Here is a 22,273-nt window from a genome sequence, read left to right as displayed (position 1 = left end):
GGTGCTTACATTTCTTTCTTTAATGGTGAACTCCACATCATCCCCAGCTTGTAGAGCCTCCAGATCGCCTTTAAACTCACTGTAGTGGAAGAATATCTCCTTAACCACATCCCCACGTTCAATGAATCCAAAGGCCTCCTGCAGAACACAATCATGGCTTTGAAACATGGCCAAAAAAATTTATTAAAAAAATAAAAAATGCGTTTCATCGGCACAGACACATCTTAGATACTAATTTTCCAAGATGAAGAGCAGAGGCGTTTCCAGCATTGAAGGACATCCGGGGCTTAGCCCAGACAATTTTATTTTCACACTAGCAACCACTTCTCTGTAGTCCAAAGCTGGTGAGAGGGTAGTCTTTGAGTTTTGCTCTGGCTGGGCCTGTTTCTACAGTTCCTAAATCTTCCGCTCTAGTACTATCCTCGACTAACTCATCCTCTCTCCTCCCTGAATCATCTGTGATGCAAAAAAACAGATACAGCACATAACTTATTGCAAATCAGCTTCAAACAACTAATTCATCAAGTGCTACATATTTCAAATTGTAGACAATACCATTGAAGAAAATGTATTGGGAAGAGCAGATCAGTGAGATTGCCCTAAGATCTATCATGATTCTTGAATTTTCATGTACATTACCATAAACTAATCACAAAAGTGTTATATTATAGTGAGTAAAGTGAAGTAAAAAAAAATTATTGAATATAAATAATTTATATTTTTTGACAGTCAAAATGATGTATAAGATCCGACTTTATTCCAAGTTCATTGACACACAATGGCATCGAACTGTATATAATTCTCCATGTTCATCTGTCAAAATCCTTTCATTAGGAGCATTTGGATAAACGATGTTTCACTTTTAACTTTATCTAAAGTAAAGTGACTGATTAATTGTTACCGGTTTCCATGCCTGATTCTGGCACAGCTGCTGCTGGCTCAGTCTGTAGCTCATCTTTCCTACTCTCTACAAAACCATTTAATCAAATCAAAGTGTATATTTACTACAAACTAATATCACAAAACAAGTCACATATACATTTTATGTTAATGCTTATTGGTTATCCTTAGAGAAAACACCACATGATAAACAAGTACACTCAGAATGAATGGGACTCGAACCGACGTCTCCGGTGTGAGAGGCATATGCGCTAACAAGGAGTCTATAGGCAACAGCCTTTAATGTTGGTCGCTAGTGCACCTCTTGAGGTCAGGAGAGTGAGTTTTACACACGGCACAGCTATCTGCTGGCTCTCGTTACAAGTGCAGTGGGATAAAACTAGTGTTCCTGGCTACCCCACTGACTTTCGGAAAAATCCCCATAGCCTCATTGCTTCATTTTAGCTGTCTTTCCTGCTAACTGCTGGTAACTCGACAATAAGTAACGTTAGTTGATGTCAACTCCTCCCCTACCTGCTGCACATTCAACAGAGGGGAAGTACCTTCCCATATCTTCTTCCCATAGGCTACCGACAGCAAATAAAATTATTCTATAGGCTAGATTATTTTTAAAACCTATGTCTATTTTACAGGCTGTATGCAGTATGTGCAAAGCCAAAGCACTATGAAATATGGCAACTTGTGATTACGGGGGTTTACATAGGCTATTGTCCAGTTTCATATTTGTCAGTCAACATTTCAAAATACATTCGGGGATACACTCAAAACATTCGGGGCTGAAGCCCCGGCAAAATCGGCTGACGCCGCGTCTGATGAAGAGAAAAAAATTAATTATAGGCATCAGAAGTAAATCCCAAATCTTGTCAAAGCAGACTGTAGAGATAAAAGCAGTCGAAAGAAAATGTCTGCTATTCACCTTCACCACCAGAGGGCAGGAGAAAACAGAGCATAGGAAAATGTTTTTCATGAGAACATCATTAAAAGGGATACTTCACCAAAAAATGAAAATGTTGTAATCAATGAATTACCCTAATGTTGTTCCAAACCTATATGACTTTCTCCTGCAGAGATGTTTAGCAGAAGGTTAGGGACTGGCAGCCTCCTTCACTATTCTGGCAAACAACTTGTGTAATGCCTTTTGTGTTCCATGAAAGAAAGTTATAAATACAGTGGGCAAGGAGGCCCCCTCCAATCATCAGGGAAAGCAAAGCCTTGTTACCACAGTTACTCATTCAATCCTCGAGAAAAATAGGGAGAACTTTATATCACCTAGGGGCAGCTGTGGCTCAGGTGGTAGAGTGGGTCGGCCGCTAATCGCAGGCCCACATGCCGAAGTGTCCTTGAGCAAGACACTGAACCCCAAGTTGCTCCCAGTGGCAGACTAGAGCCTTGCATGGCAGCTCTGCCACCATTGGTGTAAGAGTGTGAATGTGTGTGTATGAGTGGGAGTGTAAAGCACTTTGTTAACCTCCAAAGTAAAAAAAAAAAAAAACAAAAACAAAAAAGCACTATACAAGTGCAGGCCATTTACCTTCCAACCGACAAATATAGGATATGTAAGACTTTGCGCTACAGAGCCATACAGTTCACAGTCTTATGACAGCAGATCACTTTTACACATGAATGTTATCCTATTTTTATCCAATTTCACTGCTTTGTTACTCGTTTTGTTTACCATCATAAACACTATTTACATATTTTAATTATTAGCGTTTTATCCACAAATTAATGCTAATTTGAAATGATTGAACATCATATCACCTCTTAATTTGGGCTATTTTATATGGCTTATACGAGTTCAAATGTATAACAATTTACAGCCTCAGCGGACAATGTAATGCTTAAACTTTTGAGAAGTTAAAATAGTAGGCATACAATAAAACTATAAATAAATGCAGAAATAGGCAATATACAATTACACATACAATCATAAACCGTTCTCATTTATGTTTCTTCCGAAGTATTTTGTTTAGCAGTAAAAGACAGTGCTAATGGAGACGAGTGTACTAGGTACATGTTCAGTGTTGGGTACTGTGTGTACCTAAACTTTTTACAGCAACTTTATCTTATTAAACACGTCGCCAAACCAAAAGGTAAGCATAATATTCCCAGAGAAGTTTGATTCATTAAAGCCTGAAAACCAATAAGCAGCACTTTTCTTTTTCTGTGGTGTTCTCTCATTATGTCTTTGCTACTGCAGTTGTGATATGATGATCAATTTAGTCTTTAATTCAGTCTTACGTTTGTGAGACACACTAAATCACACATCCAGAATATGGTCGACCAAGTTTTTTTTGGCTTTGTCTGAAGTGAAAAAAATTGTTTTTTGTAGTCAAAATAACAAAAAACTTTTGGATATTTCTCCCTGTTTTTCCTCATATTAATGAATAATTATCTATGGTAATGGGGAATCGATTTCCCCCATGCCCGCAGAGTATGACGCTGACTGCATCTACAGTATAGAGGTATGGAACAACGTGAAGGCGAGTAAAATGGCAGAATTTTCTTTTTTTGGGGGGTTAATGTGAACAAAACAAGCAGCTAATTAAAACAGGAATGTTCCAGGTTCAATACAAGTTAAGCTCAATCAACAGCATTTGTAGCAATGCTGATTACCATAAAACTTGACTCGTTTCTCCTTTTATCCTCACAAAAAACAAGGTTACAGTGAGGAAATTACAATGGAATTTAAAACTTATACATTTATAAAAGCACTTACATTAATTCTTCCGTTAAAACTGTGTATTATTTGAGCTGTAAAGTTGTTTAAATGGTCATTTTTACAGTTGTTTTAGGGTTTGACATTGCATCGCTATGGTAATGAAGTTTCAAGTAAAATTGGCTATAGGGTCTCCCAAACCGCACACTTCTGCACTATTCTACTCCATTTTGTAGTGCAAGTAGTGCGAGTATTATGTTAACACTGAAACTGCAGCAAAAAGTAGTGTACTTCAAGTACCCGGATGACGCACTTTCAACAGTCAAAACGGAGTGTGGAATGTTGGATACTTCGTGCACTCAGAGCTCGTGGCTTGCCGTACATAGCGGAAGAGGCTGCGCTGCTGGTCTGACAAAACAGTTGTAAATAATGAAGAATGTAGCAGCACCTTACAAGTGAGAGTTGACTGCTTTACCATCACACCAAGCTGTGTGAATATGTACATTGTTTAAGATACAAGTGTTAGACCTAGGATGGCCAACACACTAAAGCTAGCGGCAATGCATCAAGTTAACTTGAAATGTCACATCAGTCAGCAGTTAAACAGCGAACGCTTCCGTGTAGTAAGAAAACGTTAAAGTGTACCATTTGGGACGATACTACACTTTGAAATTTCATACTACATGGCTGGGTGCATAGTATATTTTGAAAGTGCAAAGTGTATATAGTGTGTCATTTGGGACAGAGCTTCAAACATTACACAGAAAATGTTAGTAAATTATTTTCACACAAAACATTACGTCTTGAATGTCTCACTGTATACTTTTGAGTATTTTAACATTTGCGGATTGGCCACATCAACTTTCATAACAATTGCCTCACTGAAAACCAGATTTTTGCTTTTTACAAAAGAAAAAGTCAAAATAAATTGTGATAATCAACATTATGCCACAAATGTTGTTCATTGAGCTTAACTTGTATTGAACCCACAACAATCCTTTAACCACATTCATTTTTGATTTGGACCCTTACCTTGGTAGCACAAACCACTCCCTGGCATCTTGACTGTTTCTTCTTTACCAATACAATGTTGTGGGCACTAACAGCACCAGTACTGAAACAGACAACACAACATTTTACCACATCATGAAACATTGTTCCTCGTTTCACATTTTAGCATATCAGACATTATAGATATTAACTTACTGCTTGTTGGTCTCCATGTAAAAACTGACTTTATCCCCAGTATCTAAAGTAACATTTCCTTCCACATCATCAGGGGTGTAAGTCAAATAAAACACTTCCTGTAAGAATAAACCACATACGTATTTTTAGACAAATAAACCAATAAAGCCCTGCCAATGAAGAAAACAATAAAAATAATTTTTTCAACAAATAAATAGTTTATGAAAATTCAAAACTTTTTTTTTCCAAAAGTGAAAAAAAAAAACACCAGTTATATTATTATTTCAAACAACCAATACAAATCAAGACTGTAAAATGTATGGAGAAACCTGCAGGAAAGGATACTGACACTCACCCCGTTCCTCTCGTAACACACACTGCCTGTGGGCACCTGGCCAGGAGCAGACTTCCCATCCAGGTGAGAAGGGATAGCCGACACTACCTAGAGAGGGGGCCATGCATACAGACAGACTAGGTTAGAGACTGCAAAAGGTAAGAGAGAGGCTCACCTAACCATGCTAAAATGCTACACATAGATTAGCTCTAACACTATGTAATTAAAAAGGACTACTGTCATTCCTTACTAAAAAAAAAAAAAACCCTGTGTACTAGGGCAGCACAATTAATAAAAAGAGATTGCAAAAGTGTTAATTATAGGATACAATTTACATATACTCTGTCAAGATTTTTTTTTTTTTTTAAAGATTTTTTTGGTCTGTTGCGTGCATGAATGCACTGGACAAATCAGAAAACCTGTATATAATTAGTCAATTAGCATATCAGAAATGACAACAAACTAGTTTTATTTAGGGATGCACCGATCCGATACGGAAGCTTTAAGATGGATCGAGTATCGGTCCGAGCCCGATCCAAATCAGATACGTGTTAGTCATGTTTGTTACGGTCAAGCTAAAAAAAATTATTAGTTCAAATGACTCTTGCATTTTATTCAAAACCACTTGAAGACGTACGATAGCTCTGTGAATCACAAAAGGTTGTTTAATAAGTAAATATATAAAATTCACACGCAGCTCTAGCGCGTTAGAAAATGGCGCTGCTCGGTTTACACACAAGCGCCTATTTTTAGCCTTCACGCTGCACAATATTTGAGTGCTACTCACAAACAACATCTCAGATGTAGATGCTCAATAGTTCTGTTCACTTCTATGCATTTAGAAAAACACTGGAGGTACATTTAACCAGAATTTGAATAAAAAGCTAATTAAATTCCTTGCCTACAAACAGACACTGGAGAGTTCAGAAAGTCAAAATAAAAGCATGAGTGTTTAAAAGTTAAAGGTGCATGATCTGTTATTGTTGGTTTACAAATTGTAATAATATTTAAGTTGAACGGGTTCCAAAAAAAATAAATAACTGTGAATCAAAAGTGAACTGATGTCTTACAACTAAACAAGAGAGATCTGAATCATTTAAAGTCCAGATCAACAAGTGTGGGGAGAAAAAAAATTAAATAAATACCATTTCTACTGATGAATTGTACTGGAATTACTTTAAATTTTGCTGCAACATTATCCAGTATACTAGCTTATAATAAAAGGTTTCTTAATAAGGTATAATAATACAACAACACAAGAGTGTGTAGTTAGTTCCACACAATTAAGATATTCTAAACTCATTATGCAAAAAAACAATGGTATCGGTTCGGGCGATACTGAGATTTCCGATATCGGAAGAGAAAGTGGTAGCGGTGCATCCCTTGTGTATTAGTATTGTTGTGCTGCCCACGGTCTATAATTTATTCAAAATGTAAAAATTAACACTTATTTATGCAATCAAGCAATTCAGGAACAATTATCAGTTTGTTTTGGATGTGTTACCTACAAAACGATTATGGCATACAGTTTCTCCACAAAAAGTATTTTAATCTAAATTAATAATTGCAATTACAACATCAAGCAAAATAATCATCATTATTATTTTCATCATAATCATGCAGCCCTACTGCGTATAATCTGTGTTCAAGGAACCAGTCATACATACTATTAATATCTAAGCACATACTAGACAGACCTGAACAGAGAATAAATCATGATTTTTATCCATCTTAACTGTATATTAAATGAAGATGAAAGTACCCACAACAAAACCACAAAACAGACAACCAAGCTCATTGTGAAACCACAAAATAACAGGTCAGTTTAGAGTACAACAAATTAGGACTGCTGACATTTATAACTAATAATTTACATTGAGATGTACAATAATGCATTTTTTTCTGGCCAGGTTAATATGGATTAAAAATGAGCTAGAAAACACAACAATGACTGACATTAATCGGACAAGGACAATCAAAACATGAAAGTAAAAGGTGTTCCTTAACTGGATGAATAAAACCATGCAGCACAGTTAAAGGAGAGGCGTGCATGTCAGGCCCCACCTGCCCAGAAATTCGCTCTTCTGGCAACATTTCTGCCTTGATTTTTACCAGCTTCACCGCGATGGGTTTGCCGGTGCGTCTATCAGACGACACCTCAAACTCCACATCATCTAAAAAGGGGAAGGGCAGACAAACAAATGGAAAATGTTCTACATTTACATACTGTACATGTTCTAGACTAGGATAAATTGCTTTGTGAGAAAGACAATGGACTTGTCACTTTTTTTTTTTCTAAAACAGCCTTTAGTTTAATTTCATTGGACAAATCAAGCAAGAATTATCAATATTTTGTGTTCTTTTTCCCCAGAAGAGAAAGTCAGCACATTTGAAATGTGCAGATCTGCTTAGTTAATCTGGTCAACTTCACAGAGTACAACGAGCACACAGATGACCTTAATGCAATCACTGATGGTCTAAAAACACACAAAACTTTAAATACGGATATCGTGGGGTCATTCACAGAGCATTAAAAAGGAAACACCAGACTTTAAAACACTATTGCAAAGGCTTTATGCCTTCTTAAGGTTCTTTACATCATTTTCTACCTTTCTGCCCATACCTCCGATCTTAAGCTCCTGCAGGTTGCCGTTGTACTGAGAGCAATGGAAGAAGAGGCGGGCCTGTCTTTCAGAACACTGAATGAAACCGTATGATGCAAGCAGCTTCTCAACCATGCCTGTCTCCCGGATCCCCATTCCAGTCACATTGGCAAAGCCACTGTGGCCATTATGTAGCAGACTAGGGTCAAAACTCATCTGTGGGGAAAACAGCAAGGATGTGTTCAAAAATATGCTGAAACATTCTAATCTTCTGTTCGCTCCAAACATCAAATTGCTTCGAAATGATAAAAGGAGATGAAATAGGTTAAAAAAAACAAAACACTGCAAATATAGAACAGAAGAAAGTGGAAAACATGGTATCAGTAATTGGTCTGGCAAGCACACAAGTTTACATAGTCAATAAAGCTAGAAAACAGGTTTGTACACTTAGATCACACAAGGATCTAGTTAGATATTAGAATTCACACAAACAACCGCAGAACCATCTACTAGTCTCAGCTCGGCCATTCCGTGAATATCATCTCGAGCTACAAATTACAAACGGAGTGAATTGTAAGTGAACAGTCAGCAGGCATGTGGTCCTTAAGTTAGAAGCAAAGACATACGGATTAAAAAGCTCCATAAAACAAACACTTCTAAACCCAATAAACCTCAGAGCATGCTGATACAGTGTTACATGTATACTTTGTCAATGAGAATGCCAATCCGGCACATACTAGCTAAAAAGGGTTTGGTGCACACACTGTTCCATCATGCCCACTTACAGAGCGCTGGTAAAGGGGGGGGCGCTTTTGCTTCTTGCCCCCTGCTGCACGCGAGTTATGGCATGAGACTGAGGCAGAGCGAGGGATTGGCTGGGTTGAGGTGGAGGGGGTGGAAGCAGCAACAGGGGGATCAGAGACCTCCATCTTCAGGTAAGGGTAAGAGTTGGGGGGCCACTGGGGGATAAGGTGGAGTGGATTTATTAAAAATACTAGCTCAAGTAGAATATCCAATCAAGAACCCATCAGAGCATCTAACAGGGAATTAAATTATCTAAAAATCTTGCTGCTAGAATCAAGTGTCAGAGAGGCCATAACACCAGTGATGGCCTACATGGGTTTACAAATTTGATACACCAAAATTTTACATGCCTAGTTCCTTTAAGGTGCTTGCATTAGAAATAAATCTGTATTATTCCAAACAAAAGTATAGAAAAGCTTCCAGAAAATATAAAGTTGATCCAACATTTTAAAGTAATCATGGAAAAGAACAATAAAGGCTTATTCACACAGAGCACAGAATTTTCTTTTTGAAACAACATGAAAATGCATTTCAAGAACCCCTTCAATACGGTGTAAAACTGGGATGCAGCCATTTCTTTTTTGGGCTGCCAAATAAAACATTTAAATTACTTGACTAAACACTCCAAACCAATTAGATAAACCAATCAGCTTTTGGGTCAAACATACAGATAATTTAAGAAATGTCAAGCTGTTGGTTTAAGCACAATAAACAAAACCAAAAGTGGCTGCTAAATGAAAAATATTTTAGTTGAAGTCAGAAATGTACATACACCTTAGCCAAATACATTTAAACTTTACATAAAAAAAATATATGTTTTTCACAATTCCTGACATTTAATTATAGAAGGATGGATGGAGGATCACAATATTTTAAGAATGTGAAATGCCAGAATAATAGTGGAGAGAATTATTTATTTCAGCTTTTATTTCTTTTATCACATTCCCAGTGGGCCAGAAGTTTACATTCAATTTGCTAGTATTTGTAGCATTTACAATTGTTTAACTTGGCTCAACTGTTTGGGGTAGCGTTCCACAAGCTTCTCACAATAAATTGCATGAATTTTGGCACATTCCTCCAGACAGTTCTGCCCACAGAATTTCTATCAGATTGTGGTCAGGGGTTTGTGATGGCCACTCCAATACCTTGACTTTATTGTCCTCAAGCCATTTTGCCACAACATCTCAATATAACTTGTCTTGTTACTTCAATATATCCACAATTTCACTTCATGATGGAATCTATTTTGTGAAGTGCACCAGTCCCTCCTGCAGCAAAGAACCCCCACAACATGATACAGCCTCCCCCATGTTTCACAGTCAGGATGATGTTCTTCGGTTTGCAAGCCTCGCTCTTTTTCCTCCAAACATAACGATGGTCATTATAGCCGAACAGTTACATTTTTGTTTCATCAGACCGGAGGAAATTTCTCCAAAAAGATTATTGGTCCCATGTGCACTTGCAAATTGTAGTCTTTTTTTTTTTTTTTTTTTTTTTATGGTGGTGGTTTGAGCGTTTGAGATTGTCAATATAGGACTCATTTTACTGTGGATATAGATACTTGTCTACCTTTGTCCGCCGGCATATTTACAAGGTCCTTTACTGTTGTTCTGGGATTGATTTGCACTTTTTGCACCAAACAATATTCATCTCTAGGAGAAAGAATCAGTCTCCCTTCCAGAGTGGTATGATGGGTGTGAGGTCCCATGGTGTTTATATATGCATACTAATGTTTTTACAGATGAACGTGGTACTTTAAGGTGTTTGGAAAATCGCTCCCAATGATGAACCAAATTTGTGGAGATCCACAAATTTTTTTTCTGATGTCTTGGCTGATTTCTTTTGACTTTCCCCATGATGTCAAGCAAAGAGGCACTGATTTGGAAGGTAGGCCTTAAAATAAATCCACAGTTACAACTCCAATTAAGAACACCTCCAATTAGAAGCTAATTGGCAAACTGTCTAAAGGCCGGACATAATTTTCTGGAATTTTCCAAGCTGTTTAAAGGCACAGTTACTTTAGAGTATGTAAACTTCTGACCCACTAAAATTGTAATATAGTCAATCAGGGCAGTGGTAACTCAGCGGTTAAGGCTTTGGGTTACTGACCAGAAGGTCGGGGTTCAACACCACTGTTGGGCCCTTGAGCAAGTTCCTTGCCCCATCCGCTCCAGGTGTACTGTATCATGGCTGAACCTGTGCTCTGACCCCAGCTTAGCTGGGATATGCAGGAGTCATTTTTCCAAAGTAGATGTCCTGAACGACTAGCCAAATATATTTTTTGCTAATATAAAATCTGTGGAGTGGTTAAAGAAGTCTTAATGACTTAAACCTAAAGCATGTATGTAAACTTCTGACTTCAACTCTACTTAACCAAATCACCATTTATAATACAACAGCTGTATCAAGGACAAAATTCTCTCATTTCGGTTTGTTCGGAGCAGTCGCGCTGCCTCCTTTCCAAATGGTAACTGGTTAGAACGAAATAAAAGATCAGTTAATAACGTTATTTTTTTTTTAAATGACAGTACTCTGAGCTAAGGGTTGGGTAAAATACCAGTTGCAGTGTTGCCAGAGAACAAGAGAATCTTGCAAGAGAAACAAGCAATGTGGTCTAGAAAATTAGCTCAAAATAAACTGCTTGCCTCACAAAAATGAGTGAAAATAAGCCACTAATTTTTATGGTGTGGTGAATTATCAGCACAACAATCATAAGCATACAGTTAATTCAAGTATAATTTTTTATTACACATCTGATTCTCAGTCAAAACCAGCAGCATCAAATCTGTATTAAAGCATCATGTTTAACAATAATTCAATGAAGACTTGGAAACAACTAAGAAATGTACTTTTAACTCTACCAATGTTAACTGTGCAAGTATATGTATAATTCTACATAGTCTACACTTGTAGTACATACACAAAAGATTCTGAATGAAGACAATTGCAAAACAGGAAATTAGGCAAAGAAACGTGTGGTTTCCTTCAGGATCAAAGCACATGTTTTTGGGCAACAAGAAGTGGTTGCATTTTTCCATTATAGTTCACCCATCGTGCAGAGTCATCATTAACTTGCCCTAATATTTTTCCAAACCCATTTTACTTTCTGGAACACAAAAGATTAGGCAGAAGCCTCTGTGTCTGTCACCAATGACCTTCATTGTTTGGAAAATGGATAAGATGGCAGTGAAAGGTGACAGAGGCTAAGACAACTATGCTGCCGAACATCTTTTCTGTGCCACTTTAAGTCGTCATATGAGTTTGGAACAGTATGTGTGAGTACATGACAAAAAAAAAAGAAAAAAAGTGCATGTTACAGCTTACCTTGTTCTGTTGTTTTGGAAGGCTGTTATGATTTGGACCGATGAAATCACAAACGATGCTTCACGCGCAAACACACACTCTTGTTTCTGGCACAAGTTCTAATTACAATAGTTGCAAAATAACGACAAAAAGCAACAAAAAAAAAGGAATTCAAATAAAAAGGCTTTTAAGAAAAGTTCAGAGAAATATATATATGAACAAGAAAAAAACTGAAAAAAAAAAAGAAAATCAGGGAGGGATTCGGTCTGCAACTGACAAAGGTAAAAACTGAAAAGACTAGCAGACAGCAGCCCTCTCCGCACCCCAGAGGAGGAAGAGATACGGGGAGGATGAGGAGGGCTCGGTGCAGCGTTGGGACGTGTGCTTTTATCAAAGCTGTTGAGTAGGCACAAACTTCTATTCTCAGATCAGGTCTCGCCTTCAAGGTTAACGTTGGTGGAAGTTGCTTTGTTTGTTGCGGCCTGGTTCTGTTTCTTAAATCTTTGGTTTGTTCGTTTGGTTGCTTCGTGTTGCTTTAGTTCTCTTTTGCAGCAGTGCAGTTCTTCGTCTTGGTCTTCGTCTCGACTTCAGAGTGGTTATAACGTTGGGTCGTTTTGAGGATGTTCGTTTGTTTCTTTTGACGTTTCTTCTGACCGATCGATGATCTGAACTTAAAGTAGGTTTCAGATGGTACAAAATCAATTCAGTTTCACTTCATACTGTTAGGAAAAAAGACAAATATCCACAGAACAAAAGATGTAATTAAATAATTCCACAAATAATTTTAAAAGCACCTTAAAATATATATATTTTTTTCATATTTACAATTTCAAATGACACTAGACACAACCTCAAGACATTACAGATTTAAAGGAATAGTTTACCCAAAAATGAACTAAATCATTTACTCACCCTTATGTCATTCCAGATGTGAATGGATGTTCTTCTGGACAAAGATTTTTTTAGAGGAATATTTCAGCTCTGTAGGTCCTCACAATGCAAGTGAATGAGTCTCCAGTGGTTTAATCCATTTCTTCAGAAGTGACACGATAAGTCTCGTTTAGAAACTGATCAATACTTAAATCCTTTTTTTTTTTACTATCAAATCACAACTTTCACTTCTGTTTTTTGTTATTCGCATTCTTCGTGCATATCACCACAAACTGGGCGAGGATGAAGATTTATAGTAAAAAAAGAACTTTAATATGGATCTGTTTCTCACCCACACCCATATTATAGACTTAATCACTGGAGTTGTATGGATAATTTCCAAGTTATTTTGCAGCCTTTGTGCTTTTGGAGATTTACATTTTTGGTACCCATTCACATGCGTTGTGTGGACACAGAGCTGAAATATTCTTGTAAAATCTTCATTTGTGTTCAGGAGAAAACAGAAAGCCATACACATCTGGGATGAACTATCCATTTAACACTAAAGTAATGCACACCCTGGACATGTTATTGGGATATTTTGCCCAAAACTGAAAATTGCCATCATCACTGAGGGCATCACATTGTTTCAAATCTGTATTACATTCTATTGTGAAAGACCCTTTATCTTCATTCTTTCCATGTATTGAAAGTTAACAGTGACTGAGGCTGTCATACGGTCTAACTGTTCTTTTGTGTCCCATGGAAGAAAGTTGTATGGGTTTGGAGCAACGGAAGCCCGAGTAAATGACAATTGTTAGTTTTGGGTGAACCATTTCTTTAAAATGGGTTAAAACTCCATGTTGATTGATAAAGTCCTAAAAATAAAAGTTCCTCAGTGGCCTCATGTGCAAGATGCAAGAGCAGCTGACTGACTAAACATACAAGCCTGAGGATCAACAAGTTTCATCATGAACTAGCGGTTGGAAGAGTATTTATGGAATACGTTAAATTAATGCGGTTAACAACTGCAAATATCCAGCATGCAAATCATTCAGTTCTCTCTGCTCTATTACATAAGAGATGAAACCGACTGATATTTAGGCCAGTTCATTACTTGCTTTGTAGAGCTGTTGGAAAAAATAGTTTCAGCGATGCATCACGATTCACACAAACAATTCTGAATCGATTCGGAGTTCAGTTTAAATCACGGCAAAGACAGATGTGGAAACAAAGATGCGAGATAAGTGCATACACTGAAGTCAAGTGCACAAACAACTGTTTGCAGACCAGCTGTATCAAACACATGACCATTTGAGCCCGAATGAAACTACAAACCCGAAATTCTTTCACAAACCCACGCACATAGCAACGGGAGTTTATTCATGATAAGCAGCCAACAGACAACATGAAAGACGAGCTCGCACCCATAATTGCAAAAATTGGGAAAACACAGAAGATAATGACGAGGCAGCGGTTTGGGAGAAGTTGTGATGTTTTAATGTAATCATTTTTTTCCTGCCCCCCTCCCCAGATGCCTTTATCTACTCTTGCACGCTCTCCATTTCATTGGCTTTTGTCATTGCTGGTGAATCGTTTGTCAGGACAGTGCGCACACCTGATGATAAAGGTTGTATCTTGTACTCGCAGAGCAGACAGATAGAACATTGCATACGGGACACTTGATAAATTTCTGAAGCAACAACTGCGCTATTTAAACCAATTTACCATCACCTGTGCAGGTGAGGAGAAGCTGACAGCTGTACACTCATAGAATATATCTCATCCTGGACTAGCAACTTCCATTTGTGCTTAAATGAAAATTAATAGCATGGCATAGATTAATATTAAATAGTAATTAAATACTATTAAATGATTTACAATGCTTAAACAAAAATAAAATAATATAAATCGGTTGAAGTAATAGTTTTCAGTGTTTTGATGGAGAACCAATATTTTCTTTTGTGCTTTTAAGAGATTTTATATAAAAGGTTCTAAAGAAAGAAACTGAAAAACTGAGATACTCTTAAAATATAGAACCATTTATTTAAACTTGTGGATGTTCCATGTTTTGTTCACAGCTCAAACTGAATGCAAAAGGCCAGTTTATGTAATGTGACTTTCTGATTTTACAAACAGCTGTTAAATAAAAAGCTGAAAGGGAAAAAATAGAGTAAAAAAATTTAAGAAACTGAAAAAAAGATATTGAAGGACAAGGTGCATCGAGAATCGTTTTATAATCGAACAGTTACCCTTTGAATCGTAATCGAATCGTGAGGCCAGTGAAGATTTACACCTATTGCTTTGATGGATGATATACAGCCTTAAAGGGAGAGAGAGAGAACATCTTATCTACCCGATCTAGGTGTGGGCGATATGACCAAATATCACGACAACAATATATATGGCGATATACAATTTTAGTATATAACAATAATAATAATAAAAAAAGGTTAACATAACCATATTGTATTGCCTATTTTTGGAAAATCTAGTCAGTGAAAAATACTTTAAAACTACTTCATATATTTCTCTTTTTTTTTTTTTTTTCCACTTTACAAAGTTAAAAATAAAATAAACAAATCACGTTTTAAAACAACTTCACATTATGCCACATTACACTGACCAGTATTAAGATAATATTTTCTTGAGGAAAGTGTTTCAAAGCAAAGTAAAAACACACACACACACACACACACACACACACACACACACACACACACACACAGTTGTGTTTCCATGTTTTATGGGGACTTTCCATAGACATAATGGTTTTTATACTGTAAAAACTTTATATTCTATCCCCTAAACCTAACCCTACCCCTTAACCTAACCCTCACAGAAAACTTTCTGCATTTTTACATTTTCAAAAAACACAATTTAGTATGATTTATAAGCTGTTTTCCTCATGGGGACCGACAAAATGTCCCCACAAGGTCAAAAATTTCGGGTTTTACTATCCTTATGGGGACATTTGGTCCCCACAAAGTGATAAATACACGCTCACACACACACACACACACACACACACACACACACACTAAATTTTAAATGCATTTATAAAAACACTTGAATATATTCAAACAAACTGAAGGCAATTAATGCGCAGCGCATCTTTTGGCTTTCATAATATTCTTTTGAATATCCATAGCATGCTTCATTTAAAAGTGTTAAAAAAAAGATTGTTCGTATTACCATTAAACTGATCAAATGATGGAGACATACAGATTAGAGGTCGACCGATTTTTAGCATTTTTTAACATAATCGGCATCGGCCAATATCAAAGTATATCAAGCCGATTATTAGGCAGGCGCATCTGTGGGCAGCCTAGTGTTGTTGTGGAAGACGTGTTCGACGCACACTGCCCCTAGAGTCATTTTCCAGCAGAGTGAGCTGACCTCATCCAGTGCCTAAGGAAGGAGCTAAGTTCCTTGGAGAAAACAGTAATGATTAAATTTGTATAACTTCTTTATATTTAATTAAAAACTTTTGATATGTTACTGCCAACTTCGAGAAAAAACGCGACATGACGTTCGGCTACTTTGGATATTGATAGCGTAGTTGAAGTTGCATTATCACAGCAGAAGGGTTGCTATCATGTCACAATAAGTACCGTAATTTCCGGACTATTGAGCGCACCTGAATATAAGCCGCACCCACTGATTTTTAAAAAAAAATATGATTTTGAACATAAATAAGCCTCACCTGTCTATAAGCCGCAGGTGCCTACCGGTACATTGAAACAAATTAACTTTACACAGGCTTTAACGAAACACGGACGGGCGCTTGACCACGCCCCCGCTGCCACACACGGCTTGTAATAAAACATTGCAGTAAACAGTAGCCTACCAAGAAAGTCATTGGTCACTATCTTCCTCGTCCTGTGCACTGAAACCACTGAAGTCATCTCCTTCGGTGTCGGAGTTGAATAGCCTCAGATTTAGTTGTCTTTTTGCACTGAGTCAATTCCTCACGCTGCTGTTTCCAACGTCTTATCATCGACTCATTAAGACCAAGCTCCCGTGCAGCAGCTCTATTTCCTATTCCAACAGCCAGATCAATCGCCTTCAACTTGAAAGCAGCATCATATGCGTTTCTCCATGTCTTTGCCATGGTGAGGGTGACAAAATTACTACCGTAATCAGAATGATGGGAAGTTTGAGCGCGCTCGATTTAATCTAAACAGTAAACAAAAAAAGTTGTTTGACCTTAACCCGTTCGGCAATTTCATTGGTCTAATGAAAGCTTCACGAAGGCAAAAAAATTGAGCACGTCACAGAATGTTTTTTTTTTTTATTTTTTATAAAATTTGAAAGCGGGAAAAATCCATATATTAGCCGCGTCATTGTATAAGCCGCGAGGTTCAAAGCGTGGGAAAAAAGTTGCGGCTTATAGTCCGGAAATTACGGTAAGCAAGAATTTTGCAATTACAGACAGTGAATCTGAGACTTTTATTTGTTCTGTTTGTGTGTCTTATATTTGAGAGGGTTGTCACTCAATGCAGAGAAATAAGTAATAAAAAAGATACCAACACGCTATATGCTATTGAAGGACTGGCTTTGGTAAGCTCGGACGTTATCGCTTCTGCTGTCGGTACTGGAGAAATTAAGAAAATACATTTATTATTGCTATAAAGAGAAAGTTATTTTATCATCTCGCCAGCCATTTCTATGTATAATAATATGAAACCATTTGTCATGCAATTTAGCTATTCGCAGTTAGAGAGAGAGAGATCTCGCGCACAGCGAGCACAACACAGCCCTGCTAAATGAGTGACAGAACTAAACATTCAAACGTATAGCCTGGTTTAGATCTGTGATATTAGTCTGATTTTATTTTAGATTTCGCCTTCCAAAGATTATAAAAATAATATTTATACATAAGCCGCATTCTGTCTAGCACAACTTCCTTCCCTTCTCAGAGGTGCACTGACATTTCTCCCTAAAACTCAAACTTAACGTCAGAATCAGCACGATCGGTGATTGTTGTAAAATGCAGTCTAGCTACTGTTGCTAAATTGCGGGACGCGTTTAATAATAAAAAGAGCGCAAGAGATACCGTTCCCAAGGCGGCGCGCGCTCCAAAACACACCGCAACGAGACAAGCAAAGTATAGGCTACTTTGAGTTTCATGTGCGCGTCTAAACGATCAACTATACACAAAAATATGTCTAAACGACCGGCTTGGAAATTCACTTAAACACAGTTTATGTCTTAAATGGACGTAGTTATGGAAATAGTTGGGAGAAAATATGCTGCATCAGGAGCCTATTAGATCTGCACTCGGTCTTAAAGGGGAAGCTGTCTAATAAACATGCTGACGATTGAGCCATTACTGCGAATCAAACAACAAAAGGCAAAGAGAAAATCACTTACAGCTCTTGAATGAATAACTTCTGCATTAATAAGCATTAATCTATCTATGATAAACTATGCAGTGTTATTTTACATTTGATTACTAGATTATTAGATTTCTTTTTAGACCACACCTGAACAGTAATGTTAGTAGACATTCCTGAAATTAAATCACTGTGCCTATATAACGTTTATCTTAAAAAGAACCGTTAAGAATACAGTTGAAGTACCGGCTCGATAAGCAGTATCGGTATAGATAGTAATACCATTAAAACCTTAACGATACCCATCCCTAGTTATGCCTGTGCTTCTCTTGGATGCTCTGAATATTGGATTACGTGTCTGGATTGCCCCTTAATTAAAGCTGAATTTGGATCTCAACCTTCGTGTCTCGGAGCAGTTCGTAACACCTGCTTTGTTTATTTAATATATTTGTTATACATTATTTATACAATATGTTTTTACATTATACATTTTTAATTTAAGTGTCAAGTGTTCAATAAATGTATTTGTTGAGAAATTTTGTCTATTTTATCTTTCAAATAAAAGGTTCAAATAAGAGATTAAAAACAAGCACATATCGGCCAAATATATCGGCTGCATTAATCGGACGACCCAGATTTCAAAAGATCGGCATCGGCCTGAAAAAAACAATATCGGTCGACCTCTAATACAGATGTGCAGTGTAGTCAAGCGCACCTCGGCATGTTAAAGAGATGATCTAGGTGTCTGGATCACAGTGACGCTGTTCCGGCAACGTGTGTCAGTCAGATCACGGTGGACTTCAGCATCCTCCACTATAGAGCGCTCCGAACCAGCCCGCAAAATCAGAATAGCAGAGAATCAGCCACGAGCTTGTGGGCGCATTTGCGACGTTGCCTGATCTGTATAATTCCTTTAGCGTATCTGCCGTTAAACCACCACGCGCAAATAACCGGCGAATTCATTCCCCGCTCAAGCCTGGTTTCAGTTTCACGTGAATTGTGCCCACTGATAGATACGGTCACTCAGCGCACATGGCCACATATCGTAATATAGCAAAATCTCTGTCGATTGATACTTTATATAATTTGCCACGATATATATATTGCCAATCCCTATTATAGTTATAGCTAACTAGCCAACCACATAGCTAATTTCATAGCTTGGCAGCTGAGTGGAAGCTAATGTGTAAACATGTATTCAACAAACTGTTTTCTCAAGGATTCACAGTTTGGTACCCCCTTCTACCGAACAATTCCAGTTGTTGCATTTATAAACATTTAATATATAAAAGTCTGCTTAAGTTTCCCCTAAACTTGTATAGTAGAATACAGTGCAACACCGCTGTTTTTCCTCTCTTCAGGTGTAAATGCTTTTTTCTTTTTACAATCTGCCCCTTATTGACTAGCAGAATTTAAATAGTCAGCATTTTAATGATATTAAACATACAGTACTGATGTTTATTTAGCCATTTATTCTTTATTTTAATGGTCAGCAACTAACTGATACTTAACATACAGTACTGATGTTTAAGCCATTTATTGTATTTTTATTTATTCTTTATTTTCTCAGTGGTCGTTTCTAGAATTTGTTGACAATGCAAAATAATAACAAATATTCTTTAATAAACATTTAAGTTTATGAAAGCAGCCTTCAGAGTACCTTTGCGTAGTAATATGGGTGCAAAATTGGTGGTGAACAATCCACATAGAAAAGGTCAGTTTTCATTCCAGCTCAAATTAACTAGATTGGTAATTGGTGAATTTTCCCCCTCTAAAATCAGTCAGGCTCGATCAAACATATTCAAAATACTACTGGGAACAGGGTCAAATTCGGTTCATAATTTCAGTCGTATCTAAGCCACAATACAATAGCCTTGTGTGAAAATATTTCAGGCAATTTTATTTGAAAATCTCTCTCCAGTAGGATTCAAATCTCTTCTGTGCTTCAGAAGACTTGGAATATAGTGCATGAAATGTAACCTATGGACTGCTTTTATAGTCAGGGAATGAAATTACCATCTGCCACCTGTCAAATGCAGGTATCTCATACACAGTGGCAGGTTATTTTGCTCATCTAGCTGCCACTGTGGCGGGCAACCTGTAAGACTTCCTTTGTTGTTTTTATGTAGCACCATGGTCCTGGAGGAACGTTGTCTCGTTTTGCTGTGTACTGTACTAACTGTATATGGTTGAAACGACAATAAAAACCACTTGACTTGAGACGTCTCAGAGTGACAATGACAAGAAATGCCATTAGACAAAAAGATGCACATTGAAAGCAGCACACTTGGTACTATTTTGAAGAACAAACAAAAGGAAACCTGTCGAAGTGCAACATACACATGACACATGAGAGTTCTCACCATCACTTCATCTGGAAACAATTTACAAAAAAATGTAATCTATGAGAACGCTGCATATGATCTCAGAACATCTCAGGATGCAACAACATTGGGACTACAGATAAATGGTCATGTGTGTCAATTTAGTACAACCTCAGAAATAGTTCTCATACAAGACGTTTCTCTTCTGCGATTGTCTACTCATTAGCCTCCACTTGAATGTTCCAATCATCACGATAACAATAATGGCCTGGTATTTTAGATTATAATCCAAAATAAAATTGGTAAAGTTGTATATGAAAAATCAAAGGCGTTGGTAAAATTGAACATACACTTGCCAGTGTTGCTGATGGGCATATCAAAAGTAGAGAATTTCATACCCATTTATGGAGCTTTTTGTCAGCTTGACAATATAAAAATCACAAATTCACTTTTATTAAATGGAAAAGGCTGCTCAAATTCCACAAAATATCTCTTTGGCGAACACTGCTTTGGAAAGACATGACATTTTTCCTTTTCTATTGGGGTGAACTATTGCTTGAAGAATTGTAGGAAAAAAGCGGAAAAGACAGACATTTTTAAACGATCTGATTTAACACTTTGATCCTGCCTCCTGCGAGTAAGTTTATTAAACAAAGCGCGTGACGTGGACGCACTCGAAACTTTATTAAAATTAATAAAATAGTAGATTAAAAGGACGTTTAAAATACAAACGAGAAAGTTTAAACTGGGAATCTCTGGGTTGTATTTGAAGCGACTTCTCCCCTATTTTCATAAAAGCCAGATCAATTCACCTACGACTCACTTCTGCTGAGAGAGAGAGAGAGAGAGAGAGAGTTTAGCTAGAGCTTCATAATGCGAGTGTGTTGGATGAAGCGGGCAAGACAATGGTCCAATCAGGCTTAAAATAAATCACTCAGACCGACAACAAAAGACACGGTGGAGGCTGTCGGGTCACGCTGGGCCGTTGCTATCGCCTCGACTGGAGTGGCTGATCTTTTTTTTTATATAAACGATTCGTATGCCACGACAGAGTAGCGGGCTAGATATCGAAATGTCGGTTTTATGGTTTATAAGTTGACTTTGTCATAGATGTAGTAACTGTACTGTGTGCTGCTGGCTAACACGCCTAGAGCACACGCAGGGGAAACACTGCCCCCACCCTAGACAGTTAAACTGGTAAAACACTCAAGACAATAGACAAACAGTACATTAAATGCACGCACTGAACCCCCACGATAATATATCTGTGTGAGAGTCGTGTAACATGCAAACTTTCTTTAAAAAAATACAAAAACTCACCCCAACAGCTTTCAGCACTGTCACCAGCGCCGCCATAAGCAGCACGGCACATTACGTAGTAAGATGCTATGAAAGTCTCGCGATATTTTATAGTACCTTGTGAGCTTTATGGTGAAACGCTAATCGGTCAGGGGTCACAATTTGGATATCTGTCTTTAAATTTGACTAAAATCGACAAACACGTAAGAGCTTCGGTGTAAGGCAATGGCTGCTTTGCATCTATACATCCCTTAAATGCACATTTTACTGTTAAAGAGACCGGCCACACCTGATAAACATTGCATTTCTAACAAGACATGAGTTGCATATCAAACAAATAGTCTAACTGCTACTTTTGCTGATGTGTCCACTTTGTGCATTCTGTAAAATTGAGAAAAAATGTCTGCATAGTTTATTTTAGTGTGTGCTAGGACACTCCTTTTGGGAAGGATTAAATCCTATTTGTCTCTCTTTATAAACTGCTATTATTTTCACGGAAAGATAAATTTGCTATTTGTCAAGTAATAACCATGCAGTTGATTTTTTATTTTTTTTTTTTTTTTGCAGTGTAAATGTTTTATTCATAAGAACAAATTTCCGGATTCTTTTTTTATTTAAATGTCTCAGATTTACTCTAGTCTCCCAAACGTATT

The 22,273-nt window shown here is 37.3% G+C and overlaps 1 protein-coding gene across 5 annotated transcripts in view; it reads right to left on the bottom strand.

Annotated features, from left to right (window-relative positions):
- Positions 1–21,698, bottom strand: part of LOC127630813 (cold shock domain-containing protein E1-like) — a 34,456-nt gene extending 12,758 nt beyond the window's left edge. Inside the window, exons 1-8 of one of the 5 annotated variants that reach the window (XM_052108614.1) lie at positions 21,642–21,698; positions 11,810–12,507; positions 7,702–7,897; positions 7,086–7,252; positions 5,094–5,186; positions 4,766–4,863; positions 4,592–4,673; positions 10–138 (exon numbers count right to left, since the gene is read on the bottom strand). In XM_052108614.1, the coding sequence (XP_051964574.1) occupies positions 10–138; positions 4,592–4,673; positions 4,766–4,863; positions 5,094–5,186; positions 7,086–7,252; positions 7,702–7,897 (765 nt within the window). In that variant the 5' untranslated portion in view covers positions 11,810–12,507; positions 21,642–21,698. Of the gene's footprint in view, positions 1–9; positions 139–4,591; positions 4,674–4,765; positions 4,864–5,093; positions 5,187–7,085; positions 7,253–7,701; positions 7,898–8,466; positions 8,645–11,809; positions 12,508–21,641 lie in introns of those variants that run through there. The other 4 variants (XM_052108610.1, XM_052108611.1, XM_052108612.1 and 1 more) reach the window with 4 other exon arrangements.
- Between the last annotated feature and the right edge of the window lie 575 nt (positions 21,699–22,273).

The sequence above is a fragment of the Xyrauchen texanus genome, chromosome 37 (assembly GCF_025860055.1).
Source record: "Xyrauchen texanus isolate HMW12.3.18 chromosome 37, RBS_HiC_50CHRs, whole genome shotgun sequence".
In the NCBI taxonomy this organism is placed as follows: Eukaryota; Metazoa; Chordata; class Actinopteri; order Cypriniformes; family Catostomidae; genus Xyrauchen; species Xyrauchen texanus.
Note: the sequence above shows the minus strand (reverse complement) of the source record. Positions and strands in the feature narration are given on the sequence as shown.